General features: G+C 39.6%; 1 protein-coding gene across 2 annotated transcripts in view; it reads left to right on the top strand.

The window, feature by feature from the left end:
- The window catches only part of unc5ca (unc-5 netrin receptor Ca), a 167902-nt gene that overhangs the window by 99843 nt on the left and 53111 nt on the right, over positions 1–14948 (top strand). For both annotated transcript variants that reach the window (XM_029510806.1, XM_029510807.1), the window contains exon 4: positions 8855–8958. In XM_029510806.1, coding sequence (XP_029366666.1) covers positions 8855–8958 — 104 coding nt within the window. The remainder of the gene's footprint in view (positions 1–8854; positions 8959–14948) is intronic.

A 14948-nucleotide genomic window follows, 5' to 3' on the forward strand; every position in this document is an offset into this window, starting at 1 on the left:
TTTCACTCTCTTTCCCTTCAGACCCCTTCAATTTTTTTCTTTTTTATTCTATAGTGTCTATATTTCTTTTGACTTTGTCGGTGCCTCCGTCCTTCACATTCTCTGCCTCCCTTATAACAGTGATTTTTCCCTTAACTAGATCTGATTACACTCAGCCCCTCTTGCGATAACCTTTTACGTCGAATCGACCCAACCTCCTGACCTGCCCTGCTTTCGGCTCCTATTTGGATCTACCGTTGTGATTAAAATGCTTCCTGGCAGCTAGAGCTTGCTGAGCACAGTGTCTTTTCTACAGCACTGTGTCGTAGCCATTCAGCATTTCCCCTCATGCATACCCATTTCCTCCTCCCACTAATTTTCTTATTTTCCCCTTTCATTATATCTTCCTCTTTTACTTGTTTTTCTCCATTTCTCCACCATGCTTATTGTCTCTGTCTCTCTTGCTTTCTGGTGTCTCCAGGCTGTTTTAATAACTGTGGAATTAACACTTCAAGGCACTAAGTAAATACGCAGTTTGTAGCTGGATAATGGCAATCAGTGTTGTGGCTGTAAAAGTGTCAAACACACAGTTAGAGATATTAAATCTCAGAGTCATTTGTTGGTGTTTTGCAGCAGGGCACTTTGGCTGAGTTATGGGTGGTTCAGGCAGCTTAATTCAAGTTTACAAAGAAGGTGTGACAAACACACACACACACACACACACATACACACACAGGCATAAACGGCATTGCGGGCACATACGTGGCAGTAAGTGAAACACGGAAACGTACATACACTCAAATGTGCATGCAGTGTCAGTCATGCTATTCGGCCCTGTAGCCATCAGGTCAAGTCTTTCTCCTTCAGCAGATTAGACATGTGTCAAGGTCACACACATGCATGCATGGGCATGAACAAACACACACACACACACACACACACACACAACCAGACACAGACAAATCTCAGATGATGCCAATTTGTTCTGCTACCTTCCACTGAGACATGTGTGCATAGCAATCAGGCGTCCAGACTCTCAGGGAACACAGCAGCCCCAGCAGCTACTTGTGTCAACTGGAAAATGTCTGTTAGTGAATTTCGGCTGTTTTGTTTATGATGCAAATGTCTCAGCTGTATGTATTTGAGTTTTCGTTCAACCATGAATGAGTTGCACCAAGGAAAACACAACTAAACAGTTATTTATTGTTAGCTTTTAAGCATTTTAAGTAAAACCAAAACTCTTCACACTCATTTAAGCTTCAACCTGCAGGTATTTCACAGTATTAGACCACTCAGTGTAACAACTGTAGTGAGTGAGCTCACCTCTCTAGAATGAAACATCTGAAGAATCCCATAAAACAAATTGCTGCAACAAACACAGTTGAAGTGACATGTGACCTTTTTTTTTTGCCTTGAAAAGTCATGCAGTATCAGTTTTGTTATTGAATATGCAAAAAATCCAATATGACCCAAAATGACTGTGCTGTTTTTGTATGTCTGCAGTTGCTATGACACTTCTCTGGCTGGCATCATCAAGCATGTTGGTTTCTGGCTTTGAGCGAAACATCATGGTGGCCACAAACACTGAATAAACATTTTTATAGTAAGAAAGTGGAGTCTGTGTGCATGTGTGTGTGTGTATTGTGTGCGCATGTGCCACTGAGCTTTTTCCCAGATGTCGAAGACTGCTGTAGTGCAGTCTTGTGCGTTAAAGTGGTAAGCCACACTGTTGAGTTTAGTGCCAGAGTGTAAGTTGCTTGTAAAGTTTGGGCAAAATAACACAAATTTACATCAATCTATATTACTGTATATAAATTTCTGTGTATATCATTATCACCATTTGACTTTATGGAGAAATAATTGATTCATGAAGTGGCTAAAATTGCCTCAATAGTTAGTGACTGAAACAGATGACACTTTGATGTATTTCTTGCCAATATAGGTTAGTCTGAAGTTCAGAATTTGAATTTACGAAGTGGTAAATATGTTGTCCGAGCTGAGATGTTTGAGATAATGAAAGTCAAAAAGACTTTCTTTCTGTACTTTGATTTTGCTATTATTTTTGTAAAGTAAACAGGTGAACTTGAACCATTCTTTGTCCGTAATGAGTCATTTACAGATACAGCTCTGGCATTCAATCGCACAAGACTTCCTCTGGAGGTCTTCCTCTGATCCAGAGGAAGTCTTGTGCTTTGTGAGTGCCAGAGGTGTACCAGAGCTGTGTCAGCAAATCAAGTTGTTTACTTGAATGTGGATGGAAAGACCTCATCTGATGTCTGGAGCTGATCACAGGTTGTGAAGTGCTGAAATGACAGGGTGTAGAGTTCAGTCAAAGAACTGGTCTGAGTGGAAAGAGACTCCCCAAAGCCACTTAGAGAAAATGACCCCCTCTGCAACTACACTCAGAATGACTCTGACGTTTGAGGTCGCAGCTTACATTCACTACTCTCTCGCTCTCTCTCTCTCGCTCTCTCCATGAAGATTTTTGCATTTTATTGGCATTTTGAAGGCACCTGTGTGAAGCAGCACCCAACCCTAACACTAAACTCTCTATGACTGAGAACATACACCATTATCAAGTGCAGGCTATGCAATATTAGCAGCACATTTGGCAGTTTGGCAAACTTACATCTCGTAAAGTCTAAAGAGACGTAAATAGACAGCAAAATTGTTTCACCTCACTGCCATAAGACTTACTTTAGCAAATATAGGAGAATCTATTTAAGTGTTGAAAACTTAGCATCAAATATGAAGGTGTTTTAGTTGTAAATTAATTTCCATTTCATTTTTCCTTTTGCCCATCAAACATTATCTTACCCTCTTGTTTGCTTTATCACATACATCATCTAGTTCATCTTCTAAGCCAGAGGTCTTATTGTTCCCGTTGCATACCATCATGTAGGAAAGTAAATGTCCAAATTACTCTCTCTGGGACTAGAGCACTTTCCCCTATTTTTCTTCCCAAGCATCTCACCTTGCGCTTTATTGCTCTTGCAACTCTACAAAGGGAAACTGTTATGATTTGGTATGGGTAGCATGCAGGCAGATACACCCTTTTTGGATAATTGCTCTGAAATGTGCTTATGTAGAGGAGCCTGAGGCGGCAAACCGACCACAAACATAATAACAGTATAGTTGAGCAGTGGAAGAAGTTTCAGATGGGGGTGGAAGGAGGAAGAGAGACACGGAGAAGGAGGCAGAGGGAAGTGTTTATGCATGAGTCGCTCATGAATAGATGCTTACACTGCTTTACTGTAAATATGGAGTTCAAACTGAAGGAACACTTTACAAGGTTGCCCTCTGTACATTTCAACCCTGTTGTAGTTCTAAAATGTATTTTAGTGAATTTATCTTTGCTTTTATTATATTTATGAAGCTTGATATTGTTGGCTGGAGTTTGGGAGTGAAGTGGGGTCAGTGAATTGATACGACACAGCTGTCCCTCCTCTCTTGTGTACATGTTTCCCTTGAGTGCATAGTTGTACACATGCAAAAAAAACACACACCTTCCATTCATGTGAATGCTTGGCCCCTTGATGTCCCAAACACAATGTTACATCCCCCTCCCAAATTTCTCAGACACACACTGTCACACACATGGCGCTCTTGCTCCCAAACCAGTGAAATTTTGTCTGTAAAAGCCCCCCAGCTTAGCATGATGTGGGAGTATGTGCCTGTGTGTGTTGTCTGTTCATCCCCCGAGCAGTTTGCTTTAATCTCCTTTAATTTCATTCTCAATCTTTATGGAAATCAACTCTCACAGCCAACTCCTCATTCCACTATCTCCCTCAATAATTAAGACCAGGAAATTGTTCCTGGAATTGGCTGGCATGAGAAAAATGTGTCTCATCCCTCAGTCACTTTATCATGCTCTCTCCCTGCATTTGTAGTTGTTTTTGTACATAGGGGGGTTACATGTGTGTGTCTGCTATTCCATCCTCCTGAGAGTAGTTTTCCATTTGTGTGCTGGTTGTTGTGTCTCTAGGTGTGTATGTTGTGCCTGCTTGTTTGTCGCCATTTCCTGAGTGTATTCTCCTCTGTGCAGTTGTATTGCTCTGTCTCTATGGTTGTGCCTTTGTTTCTCAGTATCTGCCCGTGTGTGTGTGTCTTTGTGGGTTGTGTGGGTAGCCATGTGGTGGATTTAGGGCTGAAGCTTTGGGTGATTACTCCCATAATGAACCATCATGCTCTGTTCAGGCTGTCATGCCCCACAGGGATTGACTCTATTATGAAGTTATCATTCACTTTGTGTCCTCACGTGCCCACCCCCCCCAAACACACACACACACACACACACACACACACACACTAATACATCTCTACACACAAAAATGGTAATGAATAGATTTATATGGCATGGGACTAAAACTCATCTTTTACATGGGAAGTTGTCCTGGTGAATTTTTTTAATCTTAAAGGCTTTGTCAGTGGCGTGTTGCTAAATGAGGCATGATCATCTCCAATTCGTTGGATTCAAGTGGCAGATTGTCCCTTACTTCCCATGAGTCACCTGCTGGTATTTAAATTGCAAAAAGCAAAGGCTAATAATCTGGCAAGAATGATTGCCATTATTTTATTATTATTATCTCTGAATGACACATTAGCAAAAATTTCCCTTAGGTATAAACTACCAGAGGCCCCCTCTTTATGCAGCCGAATTACATTTTGGCTCATCCAATAAACAATCAAGGATGATATAAGTTGTAGAAAACACATTGAAACAAATAGAGGTTTTTCTAAACTAAAAACTGAAAAAACTTGTCGAAAACCATTGAAATTGCTTTTCAGATGTGAAATTTCATGGGGCACTTTCTTGCATTCCAAATTGTTTTACAGCATTTAATTTCACCACATTGATAGTTATTTAGAATTTGCTCATAGAAGTCAAAGTAGTCAAAGGGCCCCTCCTCATAAAAAATGCTTTAAATGTTAGCACATATGAACCTTCTGCTGTTTGCTATTAAAAGAAACCAGCTACCTGGTATTTGCCAGATGTCTTATGTTGTTTAGTGCAAATCCCAGACGCCTGCAGTGGTTAGAACAAACTGTGTCAATAGAAAACCTTTATAAGTGTTATAAATCAGTTACAGGAGATCATGAAAAGAAATGCTGCGCACTTGTTTCTCAATCTTAACATAATTAACATTCAGTGTCACATTGTTACTCACTAAAAGCATGTCAAACTGATCAGCTAAGCATTGACTGTAGCAGCCATAAACACAGTGTGAGCTGTCTCACATTCAGCAGTTTCTATGCAGAATTACCTACGGCCTTATTGAATACAGATATCTAACTAGGCTCTCTGATCTAAATACATTTCCTTCTTGTGACCTTCAGTTTCCCATGAGGTCTTCCAGCCCTTTGGACTGTATGTGTTAATGAGGGAGAATTATTCATGTTTACAAATTCAGACAATATGAAGTTACGAAGTGACCATATGGGCATTATTATTTAAAGACTAGATTCAAAGTTTTCATGGAAATATTTGTCCTATAACCTCTTTTATGCAGTTATGTACATACATATATGTATTATATAAATATATAAGATTGGGATCTTTATCAACAAGCTGAAATCAAAGTGCTGGTGAGGGATGGCAGACTTGATAGACTCGATTGGAGAGAAATAAAACAGACATAGATGATACAAGGTGGAATCGCTGACCTGAACTTCTGCTGAAAGATTTGATATTTAAAGTACGCTGGACAAGAAAATAACTTTTAATAGTTGTACACCAAGCAGGTGGTTTTGGTATTAAGAGAGAGTGAAGTGGTCCTGCTGTATACTGCCAACCTCTCCCCCCTTTTCCTCCTCTGTCTTTATGCTTCTCATCTTTCTCCTCTCCTTCGCTTTCACTTCGTCACCCTCAATGTCTGTAGGCCACTGCGAAGTAACTGTTCTAATAAAATACTAAGGGAGTAAGTAGGACCACATTGGTTCAGCATCAAACAAACAAACAAACACAAAAAACGTTCTGTCAAGTGAGTGCCTGTGTCTGTGTATGTCCACCAATGGTGCGCCACCACTGACGGATAAGGTGATTCAGAGTACACCTGGGAACTAGGAAAGTGAAAGGACAAGAGGATAACACTCACACAGATTGCACACACAAACACAGAGTGTCCTCCGATAAAAGTTTTCTCTGTGGTTTTAGTAGTTTCTCACAAAGTGACTCTCAAACTGAAACCTCTGTATTTGTGCCAGATCAAATCAAAATGTCCTATTTATTAAAACCTGATAAGAGCGCATGAACAGCACCAATAACAGCCACATTAGGTTTGTGACATTTGAGAAACACAAACATGCTGCATGTCCATCCCCAACATCCGAGCACATGTCAAAATCCATGTGTTTACATGAAGTTATTAATAGTTGCACAGAAATTAAGACCCAATTTTATTTTAGCACCTAATAAATGCATTCCAGTCTTCAGATGTCATTTTTATCCAGTTTGTATGAGTGGACACTCTCTTGGTCAACTCAGTCTTCTACACCTTTTGATTCTATCTTTTAAAACCTCTGCACTATATTGTAATGGCATGCAATATATTTAAGTACAAAGTCAGATTTTGAATATCCTGATTCAGATTTGTGGTTTTCTGTTGGCCATATGTTCTTCGTTAAAAATCTATAACACCATCTGATCAGCACCATATATAAAGTCACCTGCTAAGTCAAGCAACACTGCCACTGCTCTAGAGTTACAGTTGGTTTTATGGGTTTTTTTCTACTGCAGGCCAATTATTTCAACATGTGTTCAGCTCAGCTGCCAATATTAAAGGATATGCCTAAGACATACTGTAAGACAGAAGAGAAGGCAGGCTAATACAAAGGCTGTGAATTCATTTTTAACTCTATTTATTAACTCTGTCGATTTAACTCTATATTAAATGTATTCAATTAAGATAGGAAAAGGTATACCTGCTGATGAAAAAGGACCGGCAAAAAAAGTTTAGAAAATGCTGTAGTAAAAGAACACACAAAGAAAGTTAAAGAAAAAAAAAAGAAAAGAGCTGAGCAGTTGAAAACTTGTGAAACGCTCTCATTGAATACAATGTAGGGTATTGTGTTGAGCTACGCAGGGAAAAGTGGCAGTGAGAGACGAAGCTGCAGAAAAATGTATTCAGGATGATGATCAGTTAAACAAAACTGTCCTTCATCTGTCCATTCATCCATCCACCCACACACACGGATTTTTGTATTTCCATTCACATCATTTGACGCCTTCTCTCCATCCCCCTCTGTTTTGCCTTCCGTCTGCTGTTGTTCTTATTTAAACGTCTGGTTAATTGTCTTTAAGTCTGCTACTCTGAGCAATTTTTCCTCAAAATGAAAACAGCTGAGCCTCTCCGAAACATTCAATGAAAGAAATGGCTGTGCATTCCACGCTGCTTTGTAATGCTGTCATTTATCACAGCATGTGGACCATTAGTGTGAATCATTTATTGTCTTTGGCCCGGTTGAGATCCCCGGACTCTGGCAAGTCTATATGGAATGAATGCAAGGTTAAATATTGTGCATAGAAATTGAGGGGCAGGCATGCAACAAAGCTGCCAGTGTTTAGCGTGTGAAACAACTGGAGCACTTAGTTGCTCGATCAGCTGTGTGCACGCGTGTATAAATGTACGTGTGCATGCGTACTTCAGTGCAAGCAGTAGTTGAGTCTAAGAATATACAGCTAAGTGTTTTTCCTTGTTGTGTACATTGCTAAAATGACAGGAGGGTGGGAGAAGTCAACATATGCATGGCTGACTTCAGCCATCAGCTCCATAATTACGGTGTTATTGTTGCCATGGAAGTAAGGTAATGAGCCCGATTTGCACTGACATGACATCGTCTCCAAAATGGGCTCCCTAACAGCTGAATCATGGCATGATCTGCAAAATGGCCACCTCCACTTCCCATTGAGACTCTCTCTCTCAACACATTGCCTTTGTGCGTCATGTAACAGTACAATGTCTCACTATGAGTAGAGTCTTGTTAACTGTATGTTTGGAGATAGAAATCATTTCATCATACCAGACTGGGATGCGGCCTGGCCAGAGTGGCTGGTCATTTGGTAGGAGGCAGACACAGGAAACCTTGTTCAGATATCACAAGGTGGTTTATTTACAAAAAGTGGCACCATGCTACACATGTAACAACAACAACAACAAAAAACTTAACTGATCAAAACTCAACTTAAATTAACTCATCATGTGCACACAGCTACACACTGATGTTCTAACCCCCCCTTACAGCTAAAAAGCAACTGTATGAATAGCCCTTCCATCAGCAGTCCATGAGAGACAACTGGACTGTACCATTGCTGCAGGGATATAACACAGGTGAGAGAGAAATTTAAAACACTCTCACCAAGTTCCAAGGGGAACTTTTTTCCATTACTTACAGTGTAACTCACTCACAACCATTCATAAACAAATCCGAATTCCTCCTTTTATCTTTGGAGCACATGGTTGGTATGGTAAGTAGCATTCTTACAATACATGCAAAACAAACAAACAAAAAAAAAAACTAAATTAATTACAAATGATATTTGTCAGTGTTTTTCTTTAACCATAGATGTTACTGAAATGTGAACTTTAACTATATGTGATGCAAACTACAAACGATCCAGGGAAAGTAAGTATCTGCAAATTAATGATTAATGCTGAACAAACAATTAACAAGCATGGTTAAATCGGTAAGCTACGTGGCATTGATGGTAAAAGTAGGGCCAAATGGTGTATTCTTACCCACTTTGTCACACACACTTAAAAATGCACTGAAATCAAGCAATGCATTTCAAATTTTTCCCAAAACTGATGTGAGAAGTTCTCTAGTTCACATTATAACCTATCGTGTCTTACCTTCTTGTCTCTATTTGCCCTCTCAGACCTGAAGAAGTCATTTGAACAGGAACCTCTTGGAAAAGAAGTGTCCCTCGAACAGGAAGTGCTGTTGCAGTGCCGCCCTCCAGAGGGCATACCGGCTGCTGAGGTATGTACCACATTATCTCTGACCTCCACCTGAGGTGAGTAAAAAGTAGGATGTGAGATGAAGAGAGAGGACTGTTGGAGCTTGAAGGGGGAGTGAGTGAAGGAACACAGCAGATGATGTAAAGAAAAAAATAATAGAAAAATAGAAATGACCAAGTGGAAATAACTCCAGAGTACCTTGCCTGGAAATTGCCTGGAACTGTGAAATAACAGACAGCAGACTGGAGCCGTTGGGCACGCTTTTGGAGCTTTGCATGTTTGTTGACCTCACCAACAAAATTTGTTAAAAAGCCATTTGAAATATTAATAAAAAATTTGACATAATATGTCAAAATGAACATAATTTAGATGAATTCACAGTTGAATTCAAATCAATGACCTTTGTCTTAAGTTTTTTACATAAATATAAGGCAATACAGACTGTTTTAATTGTCACAGAGTCCTCTGTCTGTTGTATGCTCTGCTGCAGGTAAAACTGATTCTAAGATCCAAAGTTTAAACGTAAACGTCACAATTTGTGTCCATATTTGAGCCTATTTCATTTGCAGCACAAATTACATAAACTTCAGCAACCACAGACTCATATACTAGTATAATGCAGTATATTTCCATTGCTTGCTTACCTGTCGTTCCTGAGCTTTGCAGAAACAAATGGGAATCATGAAGAATTTTATTTCCTGCATTTTTTTAATTTATTTATTTTATTTTAATTTTTTTTTTTTTTTTTTTCAAAAGACTGAAAAATGCTGTCATGTAAACTGGTATGTTGTTGCAAACTGAACAGAAATGTACACAGTTGCAGTGGGAACCCAAAACACTATTACATATGAAAGCAGTAAATTTAACTGCCTTGCACAAGGGCATTCTAGGTCAGACATTGCCACATGTTAGTAATTTAAGCAGGTGTGAAATTCAAGTATATGCATATGAATGCAAGTGTGGTAAACATACTCAGACTACCACAGACTACACACCTTAATGTAAGGTAATACTTTATGCCTTAGGTGCATTTGTCGACACATTGACATATTATACACTCATTAAACATGTTGCACGTTAAACATCTACTTTGGAAGAGCCACACATGTTGCTTCCGCTCCCCAAGGGCCTCAGCTACTGTGAAGAATGTCATTTACAATTCAGATTGTTTTTTACTTTATTGGTTTCATCTGGCTGCGTTCCCACCTGAATGGATAAAAAGACATAATTTCATTTAGTTGGTCACTGGGGAAGAGTAGCGCAGTATTTGGAGAGAGAGAGAGAGCTGTTCGTCAGGATAAGGAGTCTCTGAATCAGGGTTCGCTCCTCAGGATTTGATAGTCGTTTTCAATTGCACCTAAGTACACAGCTCCCCTGAGGGGAGGTAGGGGAGGTGGGGGGGCAAAGTGAAGGAGAGGCGGCAATGAAGGCACTCAGAAAGACCAGCATACAAAGGGAGGGAGAGTGTGTGGGGGAAATGGCAGTGATGAAAGGGGGAGCAGAAGGAGTATGAGACTGGAGTAGTGGGGAATAACAGTGATGTTCATTCCCTTCCAGAAACCGCCTTTCATTTTGGAGTAAACCAAATAAACAGGTTGAATCGTGTCATCAGCTCAACAGTGGGAGCTGAAGAGGCTTTCTGCCATAAACATAGAGGCTCTTGGATTAATCATTACTCCTCCTGCCTTATCTGCTTTCTTAGTGTGTGCTATTTTGACACCTGTTTGAGCAAACCACATTCATGCACACAGGTAGACTCATCAACTATGTATAGACACACACACTAGTGCACAGACACTCAGCTATTTTTCCACTCCGTTCAATTTGCCATCTTTTCCATTCCTCCCTCCTGTCATAATGGGATCTCAGGGCAAATGGATTGGTCTGTCTCCCCTGTCTGCCGAAGCTGATTAGAGGGATTTAGGTTTAAAACTTGCCAAAGACCTCAGGGTGAAGCCCTGAATATCTTTTTTTTTTTTTTAATCTCTTCCAACGTCATGTTCCTTTGTTCTTATCAAGCCCATTCACATTATCTAATTCCTCTATCTTTTCCTAGCTTGTACATACATACACAAACTCTTCTCTTTTTTTTTTTTCTTTTCTTTTTTTTTTTTTGGGGGGGGGGGGTGATTGACAGATGTTGTTATCTTACGAACCCTTAGAATTGTATTTATTTATTTATTTATTTAAATGGTTGTAATTGCCCTGTTGACTAGCTGATGACTGTTGTAAAGTTCAGTGTGATAGGGCCGGTGCCCTGATATGTGACACTGACATCGTAATGCCCAGATGGCATCACGTGGCTCTCAACATGCCACGCCAAAGCCTTTACTGTCAAAACACAAACACACCCAGACATTCACACTCATTTTAACCTCCATATTCAGATGTCCACATGTATACATAATCATGATAACAGAACTACATAGATGCTTATTCATACATTTACAAGGACACACATACATATGCAGCCTAGACACATGAAAATACAAACATAAACGCACAAATACACACACAGTAACCCAGGGTAAGAGGTACACTAAGGGACAGGTTGGCCAACAATCATTTTGACGTCTGTACAACTGTTGGCCTTGAGTAGTTGGGGTCAAACGAATTTGACATTGCAATAAGAAATATTATTTATTTTTTTATTTCCTCTAACAATGCTGCTCTTGCCATTAGTAAGTTCTCTCTCCCTAGATGCTTTTTTCTTTATATTTAAACCCTTTGAAAGGCACAATTTCAGACATTGTGAAAGCCTGTGAAAACATCTAAATCTCTTTTTAGACCATGATAGAAAGTTTTTAAAAGCTGAAGAAAGTCCATGGGATTCAGCTGGGAGGGTTCAGCCGTTCAACAGGAAAGTGTCTATGCACATAGAGAACTTGCAGGAGTTCCTCACTTTCAATGAACAGCACACAGTTTTTCATTGATTTAAACTTTGCTTAGCCTGTTTATTTTTTTTGTTGTTGTTGTTTTTTATTACTTTTTATTACTCTTCAATAAACTAATGAAGCAATGTTTGTGGCCCAAGGTCTTACTTACTTCATATAGATAGTGGAGTCTCCCATAGTAATTAATAAACTCAGTTTAAGCCAAGCAGCTATGTGAAATTTTGATCTGAGAAAGTCCACTTGTGTAATTTTCCCCACAAATGTTGTGAAGTGCATTTGGACTTACAGGCATCAGCTTGACAGCAAAAATATACTCCATCTTTAAAACCCAAAGAGTAGGAGTGACCCCAGAGACTGCGTATAACAGGTGGCTTTGAGGATTTGTGTGTGTGTGTTATGTGAGTGTGAGTGAGTGTCTATTTGAATATTTGTGTGTTTGCCTGTCTGCGTCTGTCTCTGTGTGTGAGTGATTACCCCAGCTGCAGTGAAATAAACACATCAGTGTGTGGTGACAGGCCCACCACGTGTCTAATCCTAACACACACACACACACACAACACACAAACATGCAGAAAGTCAGACAGTAACTGGATATGTGTCTGGAGGCTGGTCAAGTTGCTGTCACATTCTTAACCACTCAATCCACACGCTAAATTAGGGCACGTTATCCACTTGGATAACGGCTTATGATCAACCTATATATTCCTGTGTGAGTGAAGCCTTTCACTTCAGATCATAAATTATATGAAATGGTTTATGGAGATGGAATATTTTATGATAGATACAGGGCAGTAAATTACTAACAACATTTCATTGCAACAGGGTGTCATGGGGAGATTGTCCTTCAAATATGAGATGCGGATCGACGCTCCAAGCTTCATATCAGCCAGCACTTGGTGATATCTGCCCTGTTTAAGTTTCCTTGAGCAAGACGCACATCGAACAGCCAACTCCAAGGTTGCTCTCATGTAGCTGATCAGAAGCAGCAGGTGAAGAAAGATATGTAGCCTCAGGCAGAACATACACACCATCCTTACATTCATTTCCAGTCTATCTCTGTCCCGCCCACAAGCGCGCACACACACACACAAACACACCCATATTTTGCCTCTACCTTCTTCTGGAGTGACCAAAGACATCATCTTTTGTGAGTGACTTTGTGTTAACCAGTGTGGCATAAAACCAAATGTTTTTATTTGTGTGTGTGTGTGTGTGTGAGAGAGGTGAATGCATGTGTGTGCATGCCCCTGTGTGAGTTTCCATATATGGGTGCGTCTTGCTGTATGATGCAAATTATCACCGCCTTTTCTGTCAGAAGGAATCACTGATGTGACGTAGCCAAAATTCTAACTGCTACCTCACTGTCACACTCACGCAGTTTAGTGAACAACACACACATACACATACTCTCAGTGAATATCTGTCCCTGAAGTCACTTTTGTTAATGTGTCATACGATGACGTTAACCGGCAGATTCTGTCTGGAGGTTATAATATTGTTCCCGTGGCGTGCCTTAAATGCACAGTGAGGATGACTGACAAAAAGCACAAGCAGTTTTCTTCTGTCTAGAGATAGAAGCAGATTTATTGAATTCTTTTAGTTTTTAACTGGTTCCAGATCTCATTGGAACTTATTTCTCAGCTTTAAAACATTTTTCTTAAATACTAAAGGATAAAGTCTGTCTATGAAACTCTTTGACATTAAGAATGGCCTTTTTAGAGATTGTGTATTCCTGAATAAAAAGAATTTAACCGTGTGTGAATAGAAAAGTTCTATAGATCTTTAATGTCAAATGAAGAACAAGAGCTTTCCTTAGCTTTGCAAAATGTTGGGTCCACAGCAGCATAAGGATTAAAGCCATTTTCATCCCAGCCCATCCTTAGACAACCACATGTGTATACAGTGTGTGTATCTGTGTGAGTATGTTTGTGTGTGTGTCTGTGCACAAAACAATTTATGTAATGCTGCTTCCCCAATAGATCCTTACCTTAATCCTCTTTGAGCTGGGATAGTAAGCCCACGGCTCATCTCCCATCACATTTTACCTTTATCCTCAACCTCTGTCAGAAATCATCACCGTAATCCACAGATTAGTCAGCAATCTCTTTTTTATTCCTACTACCTAGGTGAATTATGGAAATGGTGTTAAGATTATTAAAATGATGTTGCGATGGTCTATCAACTACAAAGTAATTTACAAATGGGACAGATGATGAGGTGCAGCCTTTGTGTTGTTTCGGTTGTAAATGCGTTGTATGTGCACATTGGCAATGTAGAGAGGGATTATGATCATTATCTAATGATGTTTGCATGCAGACACATGCATAAACACTCATATAGTATCTCCTTTGAGGGTCTTTGCCTCTTCACCTCTAAAATATAATGTCACACTCTTATATACACACAAGGAGAGTTAGGGAAAAAAACATGTATATCTAGTCTAAGATGTGATTTTAGGAGCCTTGGGAGGCTGTTCATCCAGCAATAAGCCATGTCAGTAAATTCAGGCATTAGTCAGATCTCTCTCCCAGGCCAACAGGCTATGCAGAATTGCATCCCAAATGTGAATTTTCAATTTCAGAAGCTCTCAAATTTCATAAGTATTTTATTTTTTTGACCTGTGTGTGTGTGTGTCTTTACAGTTATACAGTCATAAAATCAATGGATCTTTTCTTCATTTTCTCACTTCAGTACCATTCGGTTATAATCAATGGTTCTGTCTAGACTCAAAAATATTTGCAGAAAACATAAAGGAAAGTTTTCTTTACTCCTCGGTTTTTTCTTGCTCTCTGCTTTTCTTCATTTATTCATATAACGCTGTTTCCAGGGTGCATGCAATGTTGGCAAAATATATCTGGAACTGCTTGTTATACAAACACAAAACCTACATTTTGGCTCTCTCACACGGGGGGGTTGCTATTTCAGCCCTTGCCATGACTGTCTTTGCTTGCAGTTACAGTATATTCAACCACCTCGGCCATTTGAGGAAACTATCAATCAAAACTCAAACAGAGAAGCATCTAATTACTGATAGCTGCCCTGTGTTTTGTTTCTTAACCTGTATTATTTCCACTTCTCCTCAGACGGGACAGGAAGTATCCAGGCCAATCATCATGTA

Source organism: Echeneis naucrates, chromosome 9 (assembly GCF_900963305.1).
Source record: "Echeneis naucrates chromosome 9, fEcheNa1.1, whole genome shotgun sequence".
Lineage (NCBI taxonomy): Eukaryota > Metazoa > Chordata > Actinopteri > Carangiformes > Echeneidae > Echeneis > Echeneis naucrates.